At 47.0% G+C, this 12,295-nt stretch overlaps 1 protein-coding gene across 1 annotated transcript in view; it reads right to left on the minus strand.

The window, feature by feature from the left end:
- The window catches only part of LOC117392565 (kelch-like protein 29), a 566,396-nt gene that overhangs the window by 80,370 nt on the left and 473,731 nt on the right, over window positions 1-12,295 (minus strand). The window contains exon 11 of the mRNA XM_055232188.1: window positions 5,449-5,561. Within this exon, the coding sequence (XP_055088163.1) occupies window positions 5,449-5,561 (113 nt within the window). The remainder of the gene's footprint in view (window positions 1-5,448; window positions 5,562-12,295) is intronic.

A 12,295-nucleotide genomic window follows, 5' to 3' on the forward strand; every position in this document is an offset into this window, starting at 1 on the left:
GAGGGAGGGAAAGAGGAGAGAGGAGAGAGAGGTAGACAGAGACCACATCAACGTCCTGAGGAGGAGGGAGGAAAGAGGGGGAGAGGGGGAGAGAGGGAGGGAGGGAAAGAGGAGAGAGAGGTAGACAGAGACCACATCAACGTCCTGAGGAGGGGGGAGGAGAGAGAGGGAAAGAGGAGAGAGGAGAGAGAGGTAGACAGAGACCACATCAATGTCCTGAGGAGGGGGGAGAGGAGAGAGAGGTAGACAGAGACCACATCAATGTCCTGAGGGGGGAGGAGAAAGGGGGAGAGGGGGAGAGGGGAGAGGTAGACAGAGACCACATCAACGTCCTGAGGAGGGGGGGGGGAGAGGGGGAGAGAGGGAGAGGGAGAGGGGAGAGGGGAGAGGAGAGAGATAGACAGAGACCACATCAACGTCTTGAGAGGAGAGAGGGGGAGAGGGGGAGAGGAGAGAGGTAGACAGAGACCACATCAACGTCCTGAGGGGGGAGGAGAGAGGGGGAGAGGGGGAGAGAGGGAGAGAGGGGAGGAGAGAGGAGAGAGGTAGACAGAGACCACATCACTGTCCTGAGAAAAAGGAGGGAGGGAGGGAGGAGAGAGGGGAGAGAGGGAAGACAGGGCGAGAGAGGAGAGAGAGAGGGGAGAGACCACATCACCGTCATGAGAAGAGAGGGAGAAGAGAAAAGAAAGGGGGAGAGGGGAGGAGAGACCACATCACTGTCCTGAGAGAAGTGAGAAGAGAGAAGGGAGGGAGGAGAGAAAAAAGAGGGAAGAGAGGAGGAGAGAGAGGAGAGGGGGGGGGACGTAGACAGACATCGCATCACTGTTCTGCTCCAAGTGTGGACTCAAAGAGACAAGAGAGGGAGAGAGAAATAAGTGAGGGGAAAAGAGGGGGAGGTAGAGGGGGTGAAAAAGGAGGAAGAAGAGAGGGGGCGAGGGAGGTAGACAGACAGATGAGCTGGTATAGAGGGGGTATATAGAGGGGGACAATGATGGAGAGACAGAGGAGGAGGGAAATAGTGAGCTGAGACAAAGAGAGTTGAAAATAAGGAGAGGAAGAGGGGAGAGAAAGGAAGGAGATGGAGAGAGAAAAGAGGAGGGGGTGAGGAGGAAGGAAGAGGGAGGGTGGAAGAGAGAATTTAAATGTTAGACTGGGGAGACAAAGAAAAAGAAGAGATGGAAGAGAAAGAGGGGAACAGGGAGGGAAGACAAAGAAAAAAGTATAGAGACAAGAAAGAGAGGAATCAAGAAAGAGCAGACTAGACGGGGGGAGGTGAAGAGACAAGCACAGACATAGAGAGAGAGAGTGACAGTTGAGAGGGAGGAATAAGAGATTGTGGGGAGAACTTAAGGAGGAAGGTGAGGAGATAAGAAGGGAGAGAGAGGAAGAGAGGGAGAGGTGGAAAGATGGAGAGAGAAAGAGAAAGAAGAGACAGAAGAGGAGAGAGGGAGAAAGGGGGATGCAGAGTGTTTAAAAGCGAAAATTCAAGGGTGAAGGTGATAGAGACAAGAATGAAGAATAGGACACATATAGATGGATAGACAGAGTGAACGAGAGAGAACGAGAGGAGAACCAGAGACAGACAAAATGACAGGAAAGGAAAGAGAAAGAAAGAGGGAAAGATGATTGCTTAAAAGAGGAAACGGGAGGCGGGAGGTGAGGAGACAGGCGTGGACAGAATTCTAACAGAGACGTCTGATTCTGGCCCAATCTTCTTGTGCCCTCCAGACAAAATGTACACCGAGGTACTGCAAAGGCCTCTGGGAGCAGGAAATGCACTCCATCCAGAGAGAGAGAGAGAGCGAAAGAGCGAAAGACGAGCGAGTGAAAGAGGAGAGGGGAGGAGTGAGCGAAAAACAAAAGTGGACACAGTGAAGAGGGTGAAGAAAAACCTTTATAACTGCACTCAATGTGTAGATTTTGATCATCTCTATTTAGCTAAACACTAAACAGACCTGAAGTCGTGTTTTATGGGCCCTTTAAAGACGCACTACGTCATTTTTCTGTTGGACAGTTCGCTTCTTGTTCGTCGCCGTGGAGACGTTATCGCCTCCACAGTCAGATTTGCGTAAAGGCGAGCTCGCTAACTGTAAAAAATGTTACGTTTTCAAGGACCGATACGGCGGTAAAATGCACGTAATTGAATAAACGCAAGATAGACGAGTTTAATGCCCCACTGCAGAACATTCCAGACAACTCCAGCAGGTAAGAAAAGTATCCCTTTAAGGTTTGTGTAACGTGTATTTTAATGAGACGCAATCACAAGTTTGACCTCGACCTTACGGATGATAATAATAATAATACAAAGAAAAGAACATAGTGAAGAAGAGAAGATGGACAGACTGAGGAGGCTCATGGTTTTGCTGCCGCGGTGGAGATGGAGCATGGCTGATATAGCAGAAATATCAGGGAGAGAGAGAGAGTACATTTATTTTGGGGAAAAAAGCTGAAATCATCCAAATGATTCTAGTGAAGATGTGTGGAGTTTAAAAACACAGCGGTGCACTTCCTGTATTGCCACATGATGACATCACAAGGTGGAACAGAGTGTTTTCCGTTGACAGAAAAACTAAAAAACACACCTAAATATGCAGGATTTGTGTGTTAAACATGTGTGAACAAAACAGCATAGCGTAATAATGGCACTTTAAGTATTTCGACGAAAACCAGCCCGGATTATAATGTGTAGAACTGAATTTTAGCGCTACACGTGTAAATCTAGCGTTAGCATCACATAATCGTCTTATTGCTACGGGTGAACACACAGCTAACCGTGCAAATCCCAGATAGCCCGTTATCGTAAATAGTCACATTTTTATACAGCGCTTTTCCACCTTCCAGACACTCGAAGCACTTTACGCAGACACTGGGGGCGAGGTGGGTTAAGTGTCTTGCCCAAGGACACGACGACAGCAGCAGCGTTGTCCAAATCCTAACTGCTTAACCAATTATGTTTATGTTGAGAGCGGGATTCGAACTTAGAGTTAGACGTTATTCAGGTTATAGAAGTCAAATCTCTTCAATTTGTAGTAAAAAAAATACTTCCTGAACAATTGAGCCAGTTTAGGACGAGCCATAAGGGCCGACAAAAATTCATCTGCGGGCCGCATTTTGCCCCAGGGCCGTAGTTTGGACAACTGTAGGAAAAGCAGGTGAAGCCACTAGGTTAAGTTACAGGTCAGATCTGTGGAGAAGCGCCCATGCTGATAGTAAGAATCAGCTTATTTTTGAAGTGCTTTTGAGCAATAAAAACACAGTAATCGGATAATTAAATCGAACCGCCAAGCTTCAGATCAGTGGACAAACGCTCTACCGACTGAGCCACTGTCGAGCCAATGGGAGCGACCTCGGAGAAAGAAGGCGCCTGATGATGTTCATATCTTGATTTACGGACAAAATAGTGAAATAAAAACACCAGGATCATGTAGAGCGGGTTAATACGAACATTTAAGGCCAATTTCAATAGAAAGTCAATTGGAGCCAGAGTTATATATATAGTTTATGGTGAACACGTACAGTTATTCACACTTTTTTTTTTGCTTTTTGCTACTTTTTTACTCATTTTCATTGTAAAAATAGTCAAATTTTTACCATAAATGCTCAGATACCTTCATGAAGAGTCCGTACTTCCCGCTCCTTTACGCAGCAGCGCCCCCTTTAGCCCCGAGCGGGTGAATATCAACCTCTCCGTGACACTGATAAGAGTGAAGGCTCCCGCTGCTGCACTGCCCCAGGACTCCCAGGCCTGGCACCCCACCGAGGAGCAGCGAGGACGGGCAGGCCGGCAGCGCTTCAGCCCCGTGGAGATGAGAGGGGCTTATAGTGGGGTCCCCGGTGAGTTTGTGAAAAGCCGTCAAACCGTTCTCATCGGACACCCCCTCACCCCACGCTCTCCCGCTTTCTCCTCGTCCCATAATGCACTGCGGTAATGAAGCTGCGTCGTGTTCTACAGCTGCAAGATTAAACGCTGACGAAATTTGAATGGATGTAAGTTTTGAACCACCATAGTTTTCCTCTTTTTGTCTTATTCTGCATAAAAAAAACGCTATTTAAATCTGTACAAACATGATCTGAAACGTGTTGATGTTTCAGTTTTTTTGGTTTCAGTTTCAGTTCTTCGGTCGATATCGGTGTAATCCGTCGGTCGTCCAGGTTTGATTCCTGCTGGACACTGGTTTATATCTGTCTGACGGAGGAGCTAACGACACTGAAACGTAAAACACCTATTGTTTAAAGTTTCTGTACGAAGGCGAGGTCTCTAGTGCTACTCTAAGTGTGCACTGTGCCTGAGTCACACTTCGCACAGTCATTCAAGCCCCTCAGGAGTGATTTCACACTTATTCCTGGCATCCTGGTCCTATTGTTCTCTTTGTTCTGTGAAACTGTAAACAATAGATGTTTTGAGTTTGAGTGTAGTTGACAGTGACTAAACCAGGACTAAACCAGGACTAAACTAGGTCTAAACCAGGACTAAACCAGGACTAAACCAGGACTAAACTAGGTCTAAACCAGAACTAAACCAGGACTAAACTAGGTCTAAACCAGGACTAAACCAGGATTAAACCAGGACTAAACCAGGACTAAACCAGGTCTAAACTAGGTCTAAACCAGAACTAAACCAGGACTAAACTAGGTCTAAACCAGGTCTAAACCAGGATTAAACCAGGACTAAACCAGGACTAAACTAGGTCTAAACCAGAACTAAACCAGGACTAAACTAGGTCTAAACCAGGTCTAAACCAGGATTAAACCAGGACTAAACCAGGACTAAACCAGGTCTAAACCAGGACTAAACCAGGACTGAACCAAGACCGAACCAGGTCTAAACCAAGTCTAAAGCAGGACTAAACCAGGTCTAAACCAAGTCTAAACCAGGATTAAACCAGGACTAAACCAGGACTAAACCAGGACTAAACCAGGTCTAAACCAGGACTAAACCAGGTCTAAACCAGGACTAAACCAGGACTAAACCAGGACTAAACCAGGTCTAAACCAGGTCTAAACCAGGACTGAACCAGGACTGAACCAGGACTGAACCAGGACTGAACCAGGACTAAACCAGGACTGAACCAGGACTGAACCAGGACTAAACCAGGATTCTTATTTATCTTGCGTTTATTTCTTTATAGGTGTTTTTGCCGCTGAAATTACACTGAAAAGCATTATGGATTTGCCTCTCCACAGATCTGATGTGTAACTTGGCCTGGTAGCACCATCCAGAGACAAAAAGGTGGAGAACCCTCTACCAAAATGTCACACAATGCATCTTTAATGAGGTTTATGCCTTCATTTTGGTTATTACTGTCTTTATAAACTCTTTAAAATGGAACAATTACGTTTTTTTTCTTTTTTTTTTTTGCTTAAGTAGCGACTAAAGTCCAAAGTGCTGCTGAAAAGAACAGTGAGTGTAATCGTCCTGCGAGTCGTGTGCTGCACAGACTGTACCGTGCTCGGATCAGAACAGCCGCTTTTAGACGCAGTGATCTCTGTTCTGTCTGTGGGGCTGACTCCGGCGAATACCACGCTCTCCTTATTGTCTCCCATGATGCACTGGGGTCCTGTGGTCGACACGGCAACACTTCAGCAATATTAAGCCGTAACATAAAGTACAATTTGTTTATATGAAAATTATGTAACTTTTGAAATGGAGGGCGCATCATCAGTTTGTCTCTATAGAGATCAGGGCCGGTTCAGACTTTAAGGAGACGGAGCAGCTGCTTAGGGCCCCGAGGCCAGCAGGGGGCCCCCTAAGAACCCATTCATTTATATAGAAATTACTATAATATATCAAGTTTTATTGGACACAGAGCTTGTGTGTTTATAGCAGCCTAAATATCCCTTCACAACTATTACATTTGTTTTATATCTATAGTAGTAAAATATCTGCTGCTGCTACTTTTGTTTTTGAGTCGGGCAGAGGTGAGGGCAGCTCTGTGTTTACACCGGAGCAAGGACCCGACATAATGTAAATTTAAACCGACTGTCGCCAACTGGAACACATTAAAATCCACCAGAGACAAAGAGAAAATGTCTAAAATTAAAAAAATCTTGACCCCCCTTGTATGTTTGTGTTCTGTTCTTGTGACTGTGGTCGTTTTTGTGACATTCTGGATGTTTTCAGTCTGATGTTGTTCAGATAAAAACAAAAACAAACTGGTCAAAGTGACGAGAGCTGAGTCAGAATGTGTCAAATGTGAATCACCAACAGCTGAATCACCAGGAGGGGGCCCCAGAGACACATTCAGCTTAGGGCCCCCTGAAAGCTGGGACCGGCCCTGATAAGAGATGTTATTGTTTTGGCTTGTATTGGATTTTTTCTACAGTATGGCATGAAACTGAAACTAAAACTGTGTACTTTTAATAATCCTGCTCAGGGACTGCAGAGCGAACGCAGCCGTAGCTAAATCTGGCACAAAACATCTTTTATTTTGTAAGATTAATGAATTTATACATGGTTTCTGACAAATAAAGAAGAAAGAATGAACTCGTGTGCAGTAACTGGTCACATTTTTATATAGCGCTTTTCCACTTTTAAGACACTCAAAGCGTTTTACATCAAGGAACCACTCACACGTGCACCAACAAGTAGAAATACTCACAAAAAAAGCCCCTTTAATGCACTTTAGACATCACTTGCCCCACACGAAAACGCACACAAAATAGTATTAGTGTGTGTATAGGGCAGAAATGATGTGGGGAAGGTTATGTAATTATTAATTCAAAGAAAAACGTAAAAGGAAAAGAGGAAAAAGAAGGAAGAAAGGAAAGGAAAGGAAGGAAAAAAGGGAAAAAGTAAATAAAAGAATGGAGACTCAACCCTCAAAATGTCAAAACTAGTGATAACGTCATAACTAAACTCACTCATTCATTCATTTTACCTGCGCAATAATAAAACATTAGCTCATTGTAAGACCCCAGCCCGCCCCCTCAACCTGCCCCCTCATCCCGCCCCCTCAACCTGCCCCCCTCAGCCTGCCCCCTCAACCCGCCCCCCTCATCCTGCCCCCTCAACCCGCCCCAATCTGATCATTATTTTATTTCTGTTTCTCGTCCTTTTCTTTGTGCCACGTTTATCATTTTCTTATCTGTTTCTTTGTCTCCTGTGCATGTTAAGTGTCTTGCCCAAGGACACAACCAAAGTATTCATCTGTGGGAGCTGGAATCACACCGCCAACCTGTGGATCAGTGGCTGTAACCGCTCAACCAGTGATGTTTACGTCGAAACCGGGATTCAAACCGCTAACCTTCAGCACACTGGACAAACACTCAACCAACTGAGCTACTGTCGCCGTGTCTGCATTAAATCAAGCAGGTTAAAGGCGGCAAAACATCAGCTCGTTTCCACAGAGATGTTATTGTTCTGCTTGGAATGTTCCACAATATGGCATTAAACTCATTTATGTCCCCGGAGACAAGTTACAGGTCAGATCTGCGGAGAAGCGCTGTAAGAACGAGCAATAAAAGCACTGTAATTGAATAAATGATGACAGATGGAGAAGTTTAATGACATACTGGGGAACATTCGCGACCGAGACATCTCCATGGAGACCAGAATGTGGCGGGCACCTCACCGGAAAAGTTACATAGTGCGGCTTTACGTTAAGAGAGGCTTTATGGTAGTGAATCCAGTGTGAAAACTGTTAAATGGTTACACGTTTTTGCTTATACTGTTTCGCTCATATTTACATTTTTGTTGTTGTTGAAGCAAATTGTGATTTTTGACAAGTTGCCAATACATTTATTTTTGATCCTAAAACATCCTGCGAAATATTCTGACCAAATCACTTCGGAAAAACGCACAAATTTACTCATCTCAGGTAAATATCCGGTCCGTATGTCCGTGCGTCGTCTCTCCGGATCCTTTAAGCTAAAAATGACATTTGTCGTCGTGGTGACAGTGTCCAGCCCTGCCTGTTCTGCCCCCTGCTGGCGCGCTCTCCTCCCGCTGCGCTAATCCTCTGCTCTTCAGGATTAACCAACTTCACAGCCCGGGACCCCCACTGCGCTGTCAAGTGCCCCGATCGGACCCCCCACCTCCCCCTCATCTCCGGCCCCACCTGATCAGAGACTATAGCGCCGTGTTAGTCCGGGCGACGTTCACGATGCAGAGATCATGAACGAGAAGGTTTTTTTTTGGTTTTTAATGAAGGTTTTGGAACGCTGCCACGTTGACGCCGACAGTGGCTCAGTCGGTAGAGCGTCTGTCCACTGATCTGAAGGTCGTCGGTTCGATTTATTTAGTCAATTACTGTGTTTTTATTGCTCAAAAGCACTTCAAAAATAAGCATTCTTACTATTAGCATAATCACTACTCCACAGATTTGACTTGTAAAATAACGTAGTGGCTTCACCTCCTTTTCCTGCAGAGGCATAAATGAGTTTAATGCCATACTGCGGAACATTCTAGGGAGAACAATAACATCTATGGCAGGGCTGTCCAAACTACGGCCCAGGGGCAAAATCTGGCCCTCAGATGAATTTTTGTCGGTCGTCTTGCCTCATCCTAAACTGACCCAACTGATCAGGAAGTTTTTGGGTTTTTTTTACGACAAATTGAAGAGATTTACTTCTATAACCTGAATAACATCACATTGCATCGTGACAAAGAGCTAAAAATAATAATAATAAAAAGTCTTATTAAAGGTACAATGTCTCTGTCAATTGGGTCAAATCAACTGAGGACCAATAAAAATCAGTCTGAGGGCCGCATTTTGCCCCAGGGCCGTAGTTTGGACACCCCTGTTGTAGACAATATGTGTTTTTAGCTTCAGTGTCATTAGCTCCTCCCTTCAGATAAAGACATAAGGCAGTAGAAACGGTGGAACGTCCTCACTCTAAAACGTTTTGTCCACTTTACAGATTTGATATTTTTCTTTCACTTTTTATCTGCGCGTACATCTCTTCACTCTGAGATCGATAACGTTACATCTTATTTTGCCTCCAATCCGTTTAAAACTGTGCCAGGTTTTCAAAGATCGTACCACAAGTCGAGCTGAGAATTGGATTTGCGTAAGGTTTTTTCAAAGAGTCGAGAGCTGAGAATTGAGAAACCCAAATATTTTGACTAGACGTGCTAACCCGGCGCACTGCAGTGACTACCCCGCTAAGATTCCGGCGTCTTACTTCCTCCCCGTAGCGTGCGTCGTACTGTACACACGCTGCGCGCCGTTTTAGCATTCACAGTTAGCGTCTCTCCGTAGCAGCGTGAACACATCTCCTCTGCTCAAAGACAAACGGGCTCAGAACTCTCCCACTGACAACCAGAGGGGGGGGGGGTGTGCCAGGCTGCTCCACACCCCACCGAGGCACCCGCGGCCTGGGCACAGGAGGGCCACGCACAGGCTCCTGAGCTCCAGGTGTGAGGAAGAAGAGCGCAGTGATGAAGAACTGACAACTATGAGCTCATATCAAGATGTTCTATTTCTGTTGGAGTTTAAGGAGGTTGTACAGTCCTGGTTTAGTCCTGGTTTAGTCCTGGTTTAGTCCTGGTTTAGTCTTGGTTTAGTCTTGGTTTAGTCTTGGTTTAGTCTTGGTTTAGTCCTGGTTTAGTCCTGGTTTAGTCCTGGTTTAGTCCTAGTTTAGTCCTAGTTTAGTCCTGGTTTAGTCTTGGTTTAGTCTTGGTTTAGTCTTGGTTTAGACCTGGTTTAGTCTCGGTTTTGTCCAGGTTTAGTCCTAGTTAAGTCTTGGTTTAGTCCTGGTTTAGTCTCGGTTTTGTCCAGGTTTAGTCCTAGTTAAGTCTTGGTTTAGACCTGGTTTAGTCCTGGTTTAGTCTTGGTTTAGACCTGGTTTAGTCCTGGTTTAGTCTCAGTTAAGTCCTGGTTTAGTCCTGGTTAAGTCTTGGTTTAGTCCTGGTTTAGTCCTGGTTTAGTTCTTGTGTTGTGCTGTCTTAGGCCAAGTTACAGCTCAGATCTGTGCAGAGGCTCATAATAACAGTCGTAATTAAATAAACATTAGATACATTTTATGGCATATATTTAAAGTAATAACATCTCCATGGAGACAATGCCTAGAATGTTCCACTGTATGACATTAAACAAATTTTTCTTTCAATAAATACACTGCATGGCTTCAAACACATTATATCGAGAACTGGGTCGCCTCTCCACAGATCTGACCTGTAACGTGGCCTTCCTGGCGTCACCTGCTCACTTTCCTGGAGGATACATGAGCTTAACGCCATACCGCGGAAAATTCCAGACAAAGCAATAACATCGCCATGGAAACAAGCATGCCACGATGTCGAGACTTCCGCCGGAAAAGTTACACAGTGAACCTTTAACACAGCGACCAGAAAACAACACACAAACACGGCGACTATCTCAGCGACATATTGGATCAGAGCCAGTGTAAAAGGTCATTTCACTGTCTGGACACATAATGTTTGCAAATCGCTCTCCTCTCCCTCCCTCGCTCGCTCTTTCTCCTCCTCTCCCTCCCTCGCTCTCTCTTTCTCCTCCTCTCCCTCCCTCGCTCTCTCTTTCTCCTCCTCTCCCTCCCTCGCTCTCTCTTTCTCCTCCTCTCCCTCCCTCGCTCTCTTTCTCCTCCTCTCCCTCCCTCGCTCTGTCTTTCTCCTCCTCTCCCTCCCTCGCTCTCTCTTTCTCCTCCTCTCCCTCGCTCTCTCGTTCTCCTCCTCTCCCTCGCTCTCACTTTCTCCTCCTCTCCCTCCCTCGCTCACTCTTTCTCCTCCTCTCCCTCCCTCGCTCTCTCTTTCTCCTCCTCTCCCTCCCTCGCTCTCTCTTTCTCCTCCTCTCCCTCCCTCGCTCTCTCTTTCTCCTCCTCTCCCTCCCTCGCTCTCTCCTCCTCCTCTCCCTCCCTCGCCCTCTCTTTCTCCTCCTCTCCCTCCCTCACTCACTCTTTCTCCTCCTCTCCCTCCCTCACTCACTCTTTCTCCTCCTCTCCCTCCCTCGCTCTCTCTTTCTCCTCCTCTCCCTCCCTCGCTCTCTCTTTCTCCTCCTCTCCCTCCCTCGCTCTCTCTTTCTCCTCCTCTCCCTCCCTCGCTCTCTCGTTCTCCTCCTCTCCCTCCCTCGCTCTCTCTTTCTCCTCCTCTCCCTCGCTCCTCCAGACTTGTTAGCCAACATCCCTGATAAGAAGAAAAAACCCGCTAGTGCTAGTGTCAAACCGCTAACGGGCTCCATGCAATATTAAGCGGCGTCGGCGCTGGGAGGACGTACAGACCTGTGCATAGCGATAAATAAAACAAAAAAACAGAGATGATTGACACATCATTAGACAAGCATGAATTATTCAAAGAGCACAATCATATTGAGTTTGCAACAGGGATCGACGCCGCGGCGGGCGGACGGCGCGCGCTAGCTACCTGATTGCTAAGTTAAAAGCTAACATGGCGGCGCTAAAAATCTGTCACTCATTAGGATGGAGAGAGAGAGAGAGAGAGAAAGAGGGGGTGGGGAAGAGAGGGGGGGCGGGGGGGTATTAGGTCCCGGTAGCGTCTGTTGGGACCCCCCGCCGCTCGCTCAGAGAGGGGCATCCGACAGACTTTGAGATGGAGCTGATTGAAGACATAATTGTGAATGTGGGCGCATTTCACGGTCAGGAGCGTGGAAACAAGAGGGAGAGGAGTGGAGGAGGAAGAGAGGGATGAGGAGGAGAGAGAGAGAGGGGAAGAGGGATGAAGGAGGAAGAGAGGGATGAGGGAGGGAGGGAGAGAGGGGAGGAGGGATGAAGGAGGAAGAGAGGGATGAGGGAGGAATAGAGCTGGAGAGAGGAATGGAGGGAGAGAGAGAGAGGGATGAGGGAGGGAGGAGAGAGAGAGAGGAAGAGGGATGAAGGAGGAAGACGAAGGGAGGGATGAGGGAGGAATAGAGCTGGAGAGAGGAATGGAGGGAAAGAGAGGGAGAGAGGAATGGAGAAAGAGAGAGGGAGGAGAGAGAGAGAGAGGGGGGGGGGGAGAGAGAGAGGAAGAGTGAGGGATGAGGGAGGAATAGAGCTGGAGAGAGGAATGGAGGGAGAGAGGAATGGAGGGAGAGAGAGAGGGAGGAGCGAGAGCGAGAGGAAGAGAGAGGGAGGGAGGGAGAGCGGGAGAGAGGGAGAAAGAAGAGGGAAAGAGATGGAGAGAGGGAGGGATGAGGGAGGGATAGAGCTGGAGAGAGAAAGGGAGGGAGGAGAGAGAGAGCTGGAGGGAGGGAAAGAGGGATAGAGGTGTAGAGAGGTAGCAAGGGTGGAGAGAGAGAGCAAGAAAGAGAGGGAGGTGATAGAGCTGGAGGGAGAGAGCGAGGGAGGGAAGGAGGGGAGAGAAAGAGGGAGAAGATAAAGGGAGGAGGGGGAGGGAAAG

Source organism: Periophthalmus magnuspinnatus, chromosome 24 (assembly GCF_009829125.3).
Source record: "Periophthalmus magnuspinnatus isolate fPerMag1 chromosome 24, fPerMag1.2.pri, whole genome shotgun sequence".
Lineage (NCBI taxonomy): Eukaryota > Metazoa > Chordata > Actinopteri > Gobiiformes > Gobiidae > Periophthalmus > Periophthalmus magnuspinnatus.